Source organism: Tauraco erythrolophus, chromosome 3 (genome assembly GCF_009769465.1).
Source record: "Tauraco erythrolophus isolate bTauEry1 chromosome 3, bTauEry1.pri, whole genome shotgun sequence".
Classification (NCBI taxonomy): Eukaryota; Metazoa; Chordata; class Aves; order Musophagiformes; family Musophagidae; genus Tauraco; species Tauraco erythrolophus.
In genome coordinates, this window is record NC_141467.1 from 20,862,159 (window position 1) to 20,878,235 (window position 16,077).

General features: G+C 38.7%; 1 protein-coding gene across 3 annotated transcripts; it reads right to left on the reverse strand.

Annotated features, from left to right (window-relative positions):
* Positions 1 to 1,031: 1,031 nt before the first annotated feature.
* On the reverse strand, positions 1,032 to 15,100 carry OTULIN (OTU deubiquitinase with linear linkage specificity). Of its 3 annotated transcripts, none has more exons than XM_086608470.1 (8): positions 15,048 to 15,100; positions 13,883 to 14,217; positions 9,980 to 10,053; positions 9,074 to 9,168; positions 7,719 to 7,862; positions 5,330 to 5,455; positions 4,022 to 4,291; positions 1,032 to 2,726 (listed from the first exon to the last, which is right to left on the reverse strand). In XM_086608470.1, exons 2-8 carry the CDS (start codon positions 14,197 to 14,199, stop codon positions 2,532 to 2,534), a joined length of 1,221 nt encoding a protein of 406 aa, XP_086464596.1. In that variant the 5' UTR covers positions 14,200 to 14,217; positions 15,048 to 15,100; the 3' UTR covers positions 1,032 to 2,531. The 3 variants fall into 3 exon arrangements, with proteins under 3 accessions (XP_086464596.1, XP_086464594.1, XP_086464595.1); XM_086608468.1 differs by having other exon boundaries at positions 13,883 to 14,221; positions 15,048 to 15,068; XM_086608469.1 differs by lacking the exon at positions 7,719 to 7,862 and having other exon boundaries at positions 13,883 to 14,221; positions 15,048 to 15,068.
* Between the last annotated feature and the right edge of the window lie 977 nt (positions 15,101 to 16,077).

The window sequence follows — 16,077 nt, forward strand, 5'->3', positions numbered from 1 at the left end:
TGAACCAACCACACCTGCATCCCCCCAGGTGGCTGGGTTCAAGTACCAACAGTCAGAGTGAACTTTCGTCACCTCTACTAACTCCTAGGAGCTCACATGTTATAGCATTAGAAATCTGGACTGTAGCTAACAAAGTGTGCCACGTGTTGAGTAAAGCACCTGCTGATTGATCTTGAAGTACAGCAGCTATTACAAATTTATTCACATGTAACACTCATGGACATGGGAGGGCTGGGGCACAGAATTGATTCCACCTCTATTCTTCCTTTTCCATCCCTCACTTCCACTTCATTTAATTTATGGACACTTTCAGTTTATACAGTAGAATACAGGAAGGGGACCTAACAAAAAAAGGCAGTATTTATCCATTCAAAAGCCTAGATGAAAAACTGTCAGCTGTCAATTTTACATTTAAAATTTAAGTCAAATCAATATACTGCACACCATCGTACACACTCACTGCTTAGCTCCAAAATACAGATGGAAAATACCCTGCATTTTCTGCTGTTTGTTCCTCAGGTTCTGCAGGAACAATACGTGACTTGAGGTGTGTACCCACCTTGTGCTCAGTCCCACGCTGAGTCCCACTCCTCAACATAGGAGCCAATGATGCAAACTGTTCACACACCTGACGGCTGCCAACTCAGCCCCTAAAAAGCCTCTGCTTCACGGGCTTTCGGAGCAGTGGCTCTGAACTAATGACAAAGCTGTCTTTTTCAAAGAGGCATTACGTTTAATTTCAAGAATAAATCACAATTAGAAGATATCAAAATTTAAATAATTTCAGTTATTTAAACTGTAACTACAACTTTTCTATCAGAGCTCAGTGAGTTGCAAAAGTTAATTTAATTTTCTTTCCCCTTCAGGATTACTTGGATAATAGTAATTCGGGGAAATTTTTTTTGCTGTCTGAGTGCAAGCAGATAATTACTTCTTTTACTTATGTTACTATGCTTTGCAGCTTTCAAGTAATAACTAACTTGAAAAAGGATTTCAAAATTAAAAACTCAAAAATATAAAGCTAGGGAGAAAACAGGGCATAAAACAAGAAACAAAATACTGTCAGATGAATCATTTTCTTTTTATTCCCTTGTAGCTCCCAGAAATTTTCAGTAACAGATCAAACTAGTTGTTTTAAAAGGCAAAGACAACACGATAAACATAACAGAGTACATGACAGACCTCATTCAGATGTGTCTGAAACACATTTTATAACACAGTGAATACACATTCTCATTGTGCATTTACCTTTGACGATAAAACAAAAGTTAACAAATTAATTTCAAGTAGAATAGAACAGAATTGGAAGTTTTGCATGCCAACAGTTTTGCATGTCATTTCCTCCAGAATATTTGAATGAAAAGTAGTTTTTATCATCTTACCCCTTTTATGTAAGAAGGCCTTCTAAAAGAAGCCAAGTGATCTGTGTATGACCAGCATTTCAATTACATCAGCTTTCACTTTCTTGTTCTGAGAATCATCTGTAGGGCATAGGTCCACTTCAAGCTAAAGGTCAAGGTTTTATTATTTCATTACTTTTAAGGTATGTCAGCACTCCCAGCATCTGACATAGGCTGTATTCCTTCAATTTAAAGCATAATGAATAATTGTAAGCAGAAACAGAACCTCCCACAAATGGAAAAGCTGCACCAGAAGTTTACTTCCATCTACTGCACTCCCTGGACAAATTAAAATTCTGATGTTCTCCACAGCAGCTACCGGAGAAGAATAACATGACAGGAACCGTAATATGAACAAGATATGGAAGTTAGTGGGCACGTGGTTATCTCATATCAGCTATTATAACTGAAGAGGGAATTGCGTGTAGGTTTTGAATCTGTGCTCTACTAAAAAATAACTTTTATAGTCTTTTATTATCAAGCCTCTTTGCCAGGATCCTCTCAAGGGGTTGAAAGGGGAAGAGCTCTTTATTTTCAGTGTAGCACATGACTGGCTTCTAAATAAGATACTCATGTCAGAAAAAAAACAAAAGCATTAGAAAACTTTAAACAATACCTCTCAGCACAAACCATGGCAGGCATTAAATTCCAACTGCAAAACAATTATATTGCTTCCTGAGAGTCAAGATTTGTACAAATCACTTCTAATCAGTGTTACAAATATCACTCAGGACACTGCCAGCTTACTTCCCAGAAATTTAAATTCATCGTTAGCTCACTATTTCTGAGAGCAAGGAAAGTCACCTCACGTCTTACTACAGAGCCTCACCTATATTCTTAAAAGAAGTAAATCTATAGTTTTTGCATTCCTATTCAGAGTGAACCCTTCAAAAAAAGGATTGTCAAAACTTCCTTTTTTTTTTTTCCCCGATGAGCAACAAAAGCCATACTCGCAAAATTTTTTACTCTTGAAGCTAGTTCCTATTTGATATATTAGTTCAGATGTAAACGTCTAAAACATGGATTTCAAGTTGTGGTAGATTTAATAATGCAGATTTCATCACCAACCTGTTTCAAAATAGCACTGGAAACCTCAATAAGCAGCACGTTTGTCTGCCAAAAATCACTCGTTTAAAGCATTGTCTCTTGGCACATTCTGACTGGAATGTTATAATGTCTGTCATCTTCAGTTATGAGAGTCACCACAGGCCAGTCCTCCTCTGGGTCGTTGGGATAAAGTGTGATGAATTCATCAGTACTATATTTATACAACCTAAACACTTGGATGGTATACTGCAAAGCATAAGCAAGGAGAAACATTTCCACCTGCATTGGAAAAAAGCAGAAATATTTAAACATATCTTTTACAAGATATTTCTCATAAAAATAATAAACTAATACCTATCACAATTTTTCAAAGGAAAAATATGAAGAAAAGTAAATGAGAATGCATATACATGAGCATTTCTAGTTCTGCATCTCAACCATTCCAGCCATTCTTAACTTGCTGCACAAATACCTCTAAGATACCGTGTCTTTAACACAGAGTGCTTCAGATCCAACAACGGCATAGTAAGATATGAGTCCTAAAAAAAAGCTACTTTATACAGAGAATCCCACTTCCCTATTGCCGCAAACAGGTAGGAAAGACATTCTCTTGTATCAGCATTCATCTCATTAAGTCACTAAACCAGACAAAAATGAGTTTCAGGCACCAATCCTTTCTCTCTTAGAGGGTACTCTAAACTCTCTAGCCAAATAAAAAGCAGATGGAAAGCCCTTACAAAGCCTGTTGATACAAGAAGGAATTCAGAGAAAGAAGTGGGAAAGTCTTCTATCTCTTCTACTACACTGGCAAGCATATCCTGTTCTAAATAACAATTTACAAAGAATATCACCGAAATAAACAAATCTGGTCAGCACAAAAATATGCAGCATTACTTACTGACTAAACTAGGCAGCAAAAAAAGTCACCAAGTAATCAGTTAATTTAACAGTACCAGCAACCTGTCTCATCTATACTAGAGTCATCAGATATTTAAGCTAATAAACACAAACAAAACATAATACTTCCATGTTTCTAGTGTCTGTAATCAAGTAGTGAATTTAACTGCAGTATCACACTCGTAACATATTCAAGGGGATTTTTCTAAATGGATGTTCAAAAAATCTTTCAGACTATTCAGCTCATTAACCACTACATTTTGTTTTGGGGCTTTTTTTTGTGATCTGCACATCATTTCTGCAACATACAAGGCAGGAACTGCCATTAGTTTATCAGAATTCAACCAGTGTATGTACTACATGATCTACTAGACATGATCTTCTCTTCATAAGTATCAGCTTTTTTAAAAATATCATAATAAAAGCTAACAATTAAGAGACTAATACAAATGTTTCTATTAATAGAATACCATGCTTCCAAAAGAACAATGCTACCGAAGTGTCAGCTGCCACACAAAAATCCAAGTTCCTTCCTTTTAGGAAGGCCTTTACAGGCATGTAGTTCTACTATATTTTTCCCATCGAAAGACCAGATAAAAGCCAGATGATTTCTTAAACCACTGGAAAAAAAAATTCCAAAAGAGGAAAAGAGCACCATAAAAACAATCTCTCCTTACCTGTTCAAGGCCTCCACTGTGACCAATATGATTCAAGTGATTATGCATTAACTGACAAGGGTTGCTAGATGTATCCCGTGCAAACAGTAACCATGAGAAGACAGGAACTCTCCTTCCATTTTTATCATCATTGTATAATTCGATGGCAGTATTAAGCATCAAAAATTTCAGTGCTTCATAGAGACTATATTCCTCCTCTTCATTTTTAAACAATTTATCACAAGCTTCCTGTTTCTCAATAGGGCCCTTGATTTCACTTATATTCTTCCACTATAAAAAAAAACCCAAAACACATACAACGTATCAATAGCCATCATCATGCAAAACCTGCAAAAAGCCACTTGTGAATTGTCGGATGCACAGCACAGGCACTCAGAATTTCATTTCTGAAGGGCTTTGTGTCTTTTTAAAAACACTTGAGAATATGTTCACAGTTGTAGTCCTATCAAGGCTGAGTTAGTCTGATTTTGCTTAAATGAGTCCTTAAAGCAAAAGAAGGGGATGTTGGAAATCGTTGCAAGGTGGCAAACCAAATATTGTCATGGGGCAATAAGCAGTAAGATAATAACCTGTTTGTTTCCCGTGTCATAAATCCTACACCCATCATATTCTTTACATCCCAGTTATTCAGAACGTGTATTTCATTCCCACCCTCAGAAACCACTTGAATGCAGCCTTTAAAATATTCTTAAAAGCCTTCAAAAAAAGAGAATATGTATACACAGTAAGACAGGAACAACTGAAGAGTTTTTAAACTGGTTCCAGAGTTTCAAGGAGGGGAAAGACGAGACTAGGTAACATACTATGAACACCGAAAGGGCACAACCATTTTCCTGTTACACTAAACTAGAATAAAAACCTATAAACACGGAACAAAAACTACTCCTTTGAAATTACTTCAGCATTATTCTGTTGGGTGTTTTTCTTTCCCATAACCTGTTCAAGCAAGCAACAGTATTTCTCTGTAGTATACATCATTCCTTCAAACAAATGCATGAAATAACTGCGGTAAAATGCTACTCTATTACGTTAATTTCTTCACTGAACTCTATAATAGTTTTCTGCAGAGCTTACAAATTAGTTCCAGCATCAGGCTAATGCAAGCAGTGGAAGACCAGAAAATTCCCACAGATATGAACATTCTTTTCTTGGTTTTTTTTTTATTTTTATTTTTTTTCCCAGTATGCATATAGAAAAGTTACTTTTTTCACTAGTGAAAGCATCCTTATGCTAAATTCACCACATTCAAAAATCTTTGTCATTTTTCTTATTTTCAAGTGAACAAGAATATATGAATACTTTTCTAACCTTTTTCCTTAGAAGTATTAAATATTCCTTAATTTCATCACTTATGTCTCCCATCTTCCTGCCTAGTTTCTGTTTTAGCTGCCACTGCTTGATCCAGTCATATTTGCTCAGCAAGTTTTCAGGAAGCTGGAAGTTGAGAGAAGAGAAGGTTGCTTAAGTCAAAAATCTTGAAAGGAAAAGCCACCAACTTGTACATTATTATTTTATTGATATATTTTAAAAAAAAAAAAGATTTTGCACCTTAAAACAATCCCTTGTACATTCTTATGAACGACCATAACTGAACACAACTGGCTCTTTATAATATTTGCTGGAAAACAGTCAAAATACTGGTCTATTGCTATTGCCAGATCTAATCAATACATAAGCACTGGAAAAATTAATCACTAAGTTATTCATGGCTTTTCTTTTTTTAAATAAAAATAAAAAACCAAAACCCTTCAGTACCAGATGACAGTGACTGTTTGAAAGTGCCCCTGAATCAACAGAAGAGAAGGTTAAAGATGTGATGACATCCACCAGACAATCCAGAAGTCTTGGTGGAGCGCAAACTACTGAGTCCAGAAGACACAAACTGTGTTTTCTTTTCAGGGTACATAATTAAAACTCTATGGGACTGATTTTCTGTTAAAGAAGAAAACAACCGGGGGATTAGTTGATTAATCAAATCACACTTTAGCTTCAGAACTGCCTGTTTTACTGCTCACATGCTACACCTCCTCGGTTAAGAACTTTTATACCTCTCTTGAAGCACATCCTGGCAGTTGCATGCCCAGTTTTTTACCCTCATTTATTAAACCATTTTACCACTAGAACTGGAAGAGCAACTTGTGTCTCACAATGAATTAAATATTTGGCTAGAGCAGCACATATGCCACCAGCCATTACCAGCCGGTTTTCATTTCCAATTTTCCAAATTAGTAGTATGTTCTCTTTAACAGCAATCAAGTATTCATCAGATATACACAGACCTTCCTCCAACCCAGCCTGGCATCCTACACTACTTGGACATATAGAAGTAAATAATCAAAGATTATATGACAGTAACTTCTACAGCTAGAAAGTGCATGTAAACATCATTTTACATTAAAACAAACAAAAAAACAACTTTTGTAAAGTTGTACTGCTGGCTGTCACCACATACATTTCTCTCATATGCCTTCTGCTTTGATGCATCAACAGTTTATCATTTCAAACAGTTCATTTTATAGTTCATATTTTTTTGAGAAAGGTGTACATTAGCATATGACACATTTTCCTCTATAAATCAGTAGGAAGAAAAATAGGTGAACATCATTGAAAACTGCAAAGTACACTATTTTAAAAAGTCTGCACATTCTTTAAAGGAGCACTGGGAAACTATCTTCTATAGTTTGATAATGTGAAAATGGTTGTCAGCAGGAAGAATGTTTTTTATAAAAAGGAAATCTTTTTACAATGTACTGCTGCAGTAAGAAACATTTTACAGAAAAATTTCTACCAGTAATTACAAAAACTTATCAGTAGAAGCTTACTTAACAATGACTGTGACCACAGTAAAAAATTTCAAGATGGTCTCTAAAGTTATACAGAAAGATAGTAAGAGTAGTGTGATTCTGCCTGGACTGCTAGCCTACAACACAGAGTCTGCATCAGACATTTAACATTTATATTTCCAGCAGAACCTGGACAACTGGAACCTGACTCCCCTGAAGGGGGCCACTTTTATATAGGTAGCTTCTTACATATTTGTTCTACCTTCACCGATATAACCAAATGGACTTTGTTGACACGAGACAATTTCTGGAATATTCTTCTTCTACTCTTAGTAAGACATCTTGCTTTACTTATCCACCAATGCTCCATAAGAACCGTTCTTCATGTCAGGCTGAAGTTGCTTTTACACTTATTTTAGGTAACATTTGAGACATGGGTAGCACACATTCTGAAGAGCCTGCAGCATCCAATTTGTTAATCCACTTTCAAGAGAAGCCATACATGGCACACAGGAATACATACAATAATTCTGAAAAGCTGGGGTTTATTTAAATGTGCTTAGAATAAGTTGTCTGTTTGTTTCGTTATCAGCAGCTGCCTTGTAGGAAACCTCTTACTGCCATATTACATGCAGTAAGAAGAAACTAAGAGGGCAAGATGAAGACAGACAAATTACATTACAGTCAGCATTACTGTAACATTTATACTTTATAAAGTGAAAACTAAGTGGACCTGGACTCAATTCCAAGTTGAAAGAATCACTGTAAACGAACAACAAAACTGAACACTACCTCTTCTCAATATGTCTTGAATTGAGCATATATAGCATAACAGAGAAATGAGATCACAGAATTATCAAAAAAGTTAGAACCAACATTCCTCTACTGTCAGAAGACCAGAGTTTGACGTGTACCATAGCAAAATCCTCACTCTGCAGCCAGCTTGGTAACTGGGTAGCTTGGCTTAGTGCCTGGAACAGAGTTGCTCTGAGAGCACAATAGTTATCACCTCGTACTCTCCTTATAGATGCAAACTTCTGAGCAACTGCTTCATACCCCTAGAAAAAAAAACACAAAATCCAAATAACATGAAAGCATTAATAAAACATTTTAAGGTCATGCACTGGTATCATAAAAGATATTGGAATACTAGCATCCAAATGTTAATGTTATTGGAAAAAAACAAACAAACAAAAAGTTTGACCAACTATCCATTTTCGAAGTTCAAATGCTTTTATGTCACAAATCATGCATTGAAAACAACTTTCCTTAGTTCTGCTGAATAACAAACAAGAAATCAAAGAAATCTAAGTAGATAATTGGTTGTGGCATTTATTTGGTGACAGAGCATAAACATCACTGAAACGCGGGTAGGTAACTCCCTCAGATTTCAAAAAAAATCCAAACATACAAACATACATACATATAAATAGAAAAATATACCATGCTTACAAGAAGTTCCAGGATAGTTTATGCTACTTACCCAATACATGTCACATGTAGTTTGGTGTTGCCTTAGGGAAAATTTGTGTTTACACTGAAATATCTTGACACATGCCTCAGCACATTTGTCCCCTCCCTGCTGTTCCCACATGTACACTTTTAGCAGAAGCAACAAGGTTGAAACATAACTTCTGAAGCTCAGTATGTATCTTCAGATAACCTAGCAAGACCAAATGCCTTGTGCACCTGTATTTCTCTTACTGACCTCTTAAAGGCAACACATAGATGTTGATTTATTGAAAGTAATTTTTAGGTTTACTCTGTATCATTAAATTTTCAAATTGTGTTGAAAAATAGCCAAAAAAACCCCAAAAAAACATCCAACCAACTTTATGTTTTATTTTCTACCATTCTAGCTCAAGATTAAGATAAGAAAACTAGTCCAAAACCAAAAAATAAGAATCTAGGAAAAATTTAAGAAAAAACGAGCCTGTTCAATAAAGCTCCCCATCTTAAAAACCATGCAATTCACCCACCTCAGTTATTTGCCTTCTGTCAAAAAGTCTGGTTATCTGCTCTGCCTTTTCAACTGCCCAGCATCAATCAAAACCCTGCACTATCAACAAGTAGCATTACCAAAAAAGATATTTTGAATAAGTATGAACAAAATCATCTTCCAGTCATCAGCCACTTTTACGACCAGACACTGGAAAACACTGCTATTGTTATTTCCTGTTTTAAAGATTGTTCCTATAGGAAATCACCTACTAAACAGACAAATGAAAACAGAAAACCCAACTAAATTCAACAAAAAGAGAACTGATACCTTTCTCATCCTTTTTGCTGCTGGTGTATTTCCTCTCCATTCTTTTCTGCAGTACTCCATGATGTCCATTTCAGGTGAAACACTTAGTTTATATTCTGTCAAAGCAGAATATGTAACGTTATACTGAGAACCGTGAAACAGAACAACGCAGAAAAAGTACTGAATTTCTAAATACACTCTATCACTTTCACATTGGCGCCAAAGGAGCCTGGCAGCACAACCTATAACTACTAAGTAATTATTAGTATCAGAGATGAAAAAAAAAACTCCAGCTTGCTCTGAAAATGACAAGTGAACAAAAATAATGATGCAGTCCAACAAAACAGCAAACATTCTGCTCCTGTCTCCTGAAAAATACTAATTGGCAAAGAGTAGAAATTAGGACTTTTCATTTTCTTCGCAATCAGAAAAACATTGGGCGAAAGTTTCTCTTCTTCTTTCAGCAGCTGGACTATAAGGAAGAAAGATCTTTCTGAATAAGGTAGAAACAATGGCAGAAAGAAGACAGTTTTCTCTTGGAATCCCAACAGCCTGCATTCCAAAACAGATAGTAATAAGGTTATCAAGGCGTCCCAGCAACAGATGCTGCTATAATGACTACAAATCAGTAATTTTGAAGCATAACACTCGTAACATAGGCTATATGACTGCTTTCCAAAGGATTCAAATTCTCTTGTAACGTAACTATAGAAACACGGAGAGAAATTATACTAAAAGCACTAGTTTTACATAAAATTGATCTTTTCGTGAATTAAACTGTACAATGTACTCAGTCATTATAAGTAGCTTGTATTGCACACAGAGACATCTGTGCACGAAAATCCCTGGAAACAAGAGTGTCAAATCATGAAAAATTAGTGCTACAATTAATTGTAATACTGTATTTGTAACAAAGTTTGAATGTACCTGAAGAGCTTGTTTCACAAAGTAATATTTTCTCTCTCTCTATTTCTTCTGCATCACGATACATGTCCTCTTCACTGCAATAAAAATCAACACATAACACATACTTCACATACCAGCACAAACCTTATAGAAATATACCTTTTCCCCTGTTTACAACTACAGGCAAGTACATAAGTCTCTTTCCAAGTATTTTTTCAACTTGATTTGCTTTCCATCTTACACATTTTCATAAAATCAACATGAATTCTCAAATTAAAAAAAAGTTTAAAAAACCTCTCACCTGTTCCCCTCTTATTTATGAGACGCTGGTAATGAATCACTGTCTGAATTTCTCTTCCGTTAATTGTATGGAGACTACAGAGTACCAAAGTCCCTTTGTATTTGTAAATTTTACAGGATAAATTTGCAACATGCAACTAAGAATGCAGTACTCACTAGAGCTCTGTATCTACGCTCCACTGGGGCTGAGCAACCTGTCTAGCAACGAGCAGAATACATAACAATACCACGATGAAAAGTAGCCAGATATCTGCAGCTGGTTTGAGTGCTACAAACCCAAAGAAAATAAAATTCTAAGTGTGATCCAAACTGCAGCCTACAGGCTAACTGAAATCCAGACAAACATTTCTTCCTTGAATATTATGGACTTTTTGGTCAAGGTATGCTGTCTGAAGAGTCAAATGTCTCCATCTGAGCCTATGTACAGACATTCTGAACTCAAGTTATGAATATGAGGGAGGAAATGATGGCCTAAAAGGATATCGTTTCTATGCACAGCCTAGAACTATGAAGAGATCTCAAAGCTAGAGCATGAACATTGCTGTTGAGAATGGACGTCCATATAGTGTTCAAAAAACAGAACTGTAAATTGCACATTCCTTTAAACATCATTGAGTGGCATTTGTCATATAATTACATCTAGCAAATAAACTTTAAAAATCAGTTTCAAAGCTAAAATACTTCCAAAAAAACAGACATCACCAAACATATTAGTAAATCATTTAAGCTTACCACTAAAAGAAGGTTACATTGGAAGTTTGTATTTTGAAGAAAGTACATGTGCAGAGAAAAAAAAGTGTAAGGTTATTATTCATTGTCCACTACTATTAGTAGCTTCTAAGCTACTACAAAAAAAATTAATATCCAAACTACAGTGTGCTAACAAAAGATCAGGAAGAAATTAAGGCGGTGACTGTGACCCTGCCCCATCTTACACTAAGAGAGGACAAGCAGTTTGGAAGACTGCAAGAAAGGGTTTAATGTAGCCAGCTGGTAATTAGATTACTCTCATTAAACTTGAAAGAACACTGGTATATTATGGTTCTATATTTCTTTTTCTTTTTCTTTATATCTAAACCAGCTTAATTAAAAAAGGTAACATTTCTAACCTATTTGCATACATTTCCCTTGAGAACAAAAACAAAAATCTTTAGTATAAAGACAAATATAGGCTAATATCAGGAAACTCATCTACTACGCAGTCATATGAAACTGAAGTTTAGTTTTTACTCAACTTTTAAACTTTTAACTTTCAAAATGGATTTCCTCAGTGCTCAAGTAGCTGCTTAAGATCTGATTCATAACAATACTACATAATTATTAAATAAAAGAGAAATAATAGATGCAATAGATATTAACAAAGTACTCCATAAAAAGAGTACTACCTGTTGAGAAGAAAAAAAAATTACAGAAATACTTATCCCAAGTCTGTATCCTTGTTACAGTGCGGCCCTGGACAAACCCTAGTTTCCATGCATAATCTCATTTCTCAGCAGAGATTAAGGTCCATTAAGGTTTGTGAAGAATTTCCAGAATATTTAATAACCTTGAAAGTACTATGAAAAAACCACTAACAACTTAGTATCTGGCAGCAGTGATCTGCAGCCTAGCTTACCTATAAGCTAAGTATTTAAAATACACAGCAACAGTCCATCCCCTCCTCCGAGCATGAACAAACCTGCTTCTTTCTGCAAGGGATCACATGGGAGGTGGCGGGGCGTGGGAAGCGTTACTTTGGGACACATCCTCAGCTACATTTAGGTTACAACGCACAAAGACAGAAAGTGCTCAACATAGTAAACTAGTGAGGCCACTCAAAAAAGAAGTTTGCTGTGGAGTAAGCAGCATCACGCTCCTTCTGCAGATAATACCCCTTCTTCTTTCTGGGAGTTGACAAAATGGAACTGAGATTCAGAGCCGGAGGGATTAAGGTTCAGTGTAAACAGAACACTGCAATTTAACTGAGTTGTTTTGAAATCAAGGTAGCTAAGAGGTGCAATCCATCTGGGCAGGCACTCTCACTTCAAGAGTTGAAAGTGCATCTCAACATTGTTCTAGCACAGCAACTGTTCAGTAAATCCGTGGAAACAATAATGTGGAAAATAAAGCCCTTCCCCATTAATCTTCATATTAATATTTGACAATAGAGTGAAAATAAAATAACAGATGGAAAAGAGTAATTAAATGAAAACACAGAATGAAACGTAGAATGGTTTGGGTTGGAAGAGACCTTAAAGAGCATGCATGTACAAAAGAAAAAAAAAAAAGTGTAGTATTCTGTGTAAACACTCAAATTGTTGAACTAGTAAATTGGATTTTGCTGAACCAAAGACAACAAGGAAAAAAACAGGATGTCAGATGTTACTTAGAGCATCCTGGGCTTTGCATTTTAAAAACAAACAACAACAACAACCAGCGCACATCACCAAAAAAACCCAAACCCCGAACAAGTTAAGACAACAGCAAGCAAAACTAAGCTGGAGAGAAGGGAAAGGACTATAGGCAAAAATATAAGTAGTTTTATACTAATAGATTTGCAGGAATAGAACTCCTGGTATTGAAGATACCACACAAAAGCAAAACCAATGCTTCAAGTCTTCTGTTTATTATCATGAAGGGATGAACATTTGATTTTTTAATGTCAGATTAAACTCATTGTTATTAGTATTTCATGTAAAGGTGTATTAGATCAAATAGAATTTGCATGCCAAGTAGCAGCTAATTAAAATTCAGAAGGATAGAGATCCTTATATGAAATAAAACATATTTACATGAATTTGTGTAAGTATATTAATGTTAAATGTGTGTTAATATTTAAAGACACACTAATATATTAGATTATGCTTAAATTACAAAGTACTTTAAGCATGAAATAAGATTCTAAAAGCATCATCGAAAACATGTACTTATTTTTAGTGACTTTTTCACTAAGTCAGCACATATTATAGATTTTGGATGTTGTCTAAAATAGTCCGCTGGCTACCTATAGAAAGAGGATTAATTAGACATCACTTTCTTCTCTTAATAAATTCTTCAGAGATATAAAGTCACTCTTAATGTGCATTAATTTTCTTTTCAGAAGTTTGGAATATCTTTTTTTAAAACCTTTGTATTTATTTCTTCCTCCAGATAACACTTATTCTTACAAAGACTTCTACTGTCAAATCTGAATCACAAAACTAAATTTTTACTTCAGCCTACAGCAGGAGGTTTACAAACAACAAACAAACAAAAAGCAGAAGTGGTAGGATTAAAAAAAAAAAAGTCTTCTATGATTGTCAGGACTGCACCTAACGAAGTGTTCACAAGGTTAAAACCAGGGTACCAGAGTATCTGCCTTCAATTCTTAGTTTCCCATGCTCTGCATCCTACACTTAAGAGCTTAATGTCACATCAGCTATTCCCTCAGATGGTGAAAGAAGACCACTAATAAACCGTAACAACAAGCAATTTAGCTAAAGGGTGAAGGTGGCCTTCAAAGTTTAAGATCTGACATTGGGATCTATTTCACTGAGATAATAACATACATGAAATTTTACCAGGCAACTGCCTTCCAGGAACTGAAAGTATCCCTCCTTTTCTATAGAAAAGTTAATTAATATATTAGGAAAAACAAATCCTCACCTGTCCTCAGATGACTCCATTGCTGAACAACTACTAGACACAGGCAGATAGAGTTCACAGTTTGTAGCTGCATCCTGATCTGTCACAAGTGATTTAATCATATCTGTCTTCCCAGGTCTCCCAGTGCTTCTGCAGACATAATCTTTTCTCAGTTCCGACGTAGATTGCTCTTTCTGGTGAGTAGCTGCGTTTGCTGAACCAAGTTCATTAGAAGGAACACCAACTTCCTCTTCATGCTTCATCAACTGTATGGTAACACTCTCTTTTTTCAACTGGGTCTGACCCGCACCCGCCGAAAAGCTGGTTGGCTCCGTCATCCACCCTTCAAAATTATCCTGGCTTTGAAGAACGGAGAAATATATGAAGAGTATCTCTCACGGAAGAACAAAGGCACATGTTTTAAGAAAATCAGAATATTTTGATAGTTACATTATCATCTGAGGATTCAGAAGGTACTTAAATTATTCAAAAGCAGGAACCAAATCCAGAGGGGTTTGGTGAAATAACACAGCACCCAAGCTATTTTCAAACCCATCTCCTTGGCAGGTCAATTTCATTTCTTACCGAGGCTGACCTGTGCCAATTCCTCAAGCACAACTCCTGCCACAACTAGTGCCCTGACTGAACACTTGCTCCGCCCAAGGGGCGTTACGACCTGAGAACCTCAGGATTAACAGAAATCCCAAGGAAACGAGCTCCAGTCCTGCAAGAGAGGCGTTTTCACCAACTGTTGCTGTGAAACTCTGTGAAACTTTCCATCGCACCAGGATTATTGCTTAAAACTCACTAATCTTTCTTTCTTCCAATAGGATGCGCTTCAGGGATATATCTCTTAAGTTTATCTTAAGCTCATGCACGACTCCCCCAAAACCATGGGTTGCTTCGCAGTTGCCGCATCCGTGCTCTCGGCAATCCTGGCTCCTATCTCCAGGTCGAGGCCTCCCTCCTGCCACAAACCTTTCCTTCCCGGGTGTCACAGCCGCCTCGCGCTCGCACCGGGATGCGTATCAGGCTGCGCCCTGGAACGAAGCTCAGGACGAGACCTGCACCCCCTCTCCCCGTTACTCGCCGCCCCGCCCTCCCGGGAACGACGACGCGGGCTGCGTGCGGCACACGACGAGCCGTCCCCGCGCCGCCGCAGCGCGCAGGGCAGCCGAGACCTCACCTTTCCAGCATCCTCCCTCCCGGGATCCGGGATCCGACCCCGCTCGGCGCCGCCTGCCGCAGCAGCCGCGCCCCGCCGAGCGCAGGAGGCCGCCCGCGCTCCGGCCGCCCGCTCGCCGGGGCCCCGGAGCTCGCCGCTTCCCGCCGCGCCCCTCCCGGCCCGCCGCTCGCCGCTCATGCCGGCGGGGCCGAGTCCCGCTGCCGGGAGCGGCCGCCGTTCACCGCGCGGGGCCGGGTGCCGCCAAGCGCCCGCCCTCAGGCCCGCGCAGGGGCCGCCTACAGCGGCCGCCGGGACGCGCCCGGCGCTGCCATGGCCGAGCGCCCGCCCGGCCCGTACGCGGCTCCGCCGGCGCTTCCGCGGCGCCAGCCGCCGGCATCCTCCGCCCGCGCGTCATCGCGCCGGAAATGGCGTTCGTACGTGCCGGCGCTGCCTGCCTCCCTGCCTGCCTTCCTTGCGCCGCGGCAATCGTCATGGAAAACGCGCCGGGAGACGGCCGGCGACGAGGGCGGGCGCCCGGCGCGTTGGGCGGTGCCGGTGCCGGGCGGGGGAGCGGGGCACGCGGCCTCGCCCCCGATGGGTTCCCCCGTGAAATTAAAGGAGTTAAAGGAAAATCCCCGCGCCGGGAGACGGCAACGAGTTCTCTTAAATGCCGGAGAGGGGGCGGACAGAGTTGCGTTCCGGCTGTCAGAGGCTCGGTGCGCAGTTCCCTGTGGGAGAGCCCGGTGCCGCACAGGCGCGGGTGTAGGTGTGCGGCAGCGTCGCACGGAGCGCGTCGGAGGCTGCAAGTGGCTTTAAGGAGCAGAAAACATCGCCGCGTTCTGATGCGCCTTTAAAGCTTTGGACAGGATAGAAACCTGTGTAGAAAGTAAATGATGAACCTTTCGCAATTACGTGTCGCTCAAGCGTTAAGCACACTCGGTACTGCTGAATACTGAGAGCAGTAACAAGTCTGCTGGAGTCGACTGAAGCGTTTTGGAGGGCGCTCACCTTGAAATCGGGGCCGAAAATGGAGAAGTGTCTTCGTTCTGGA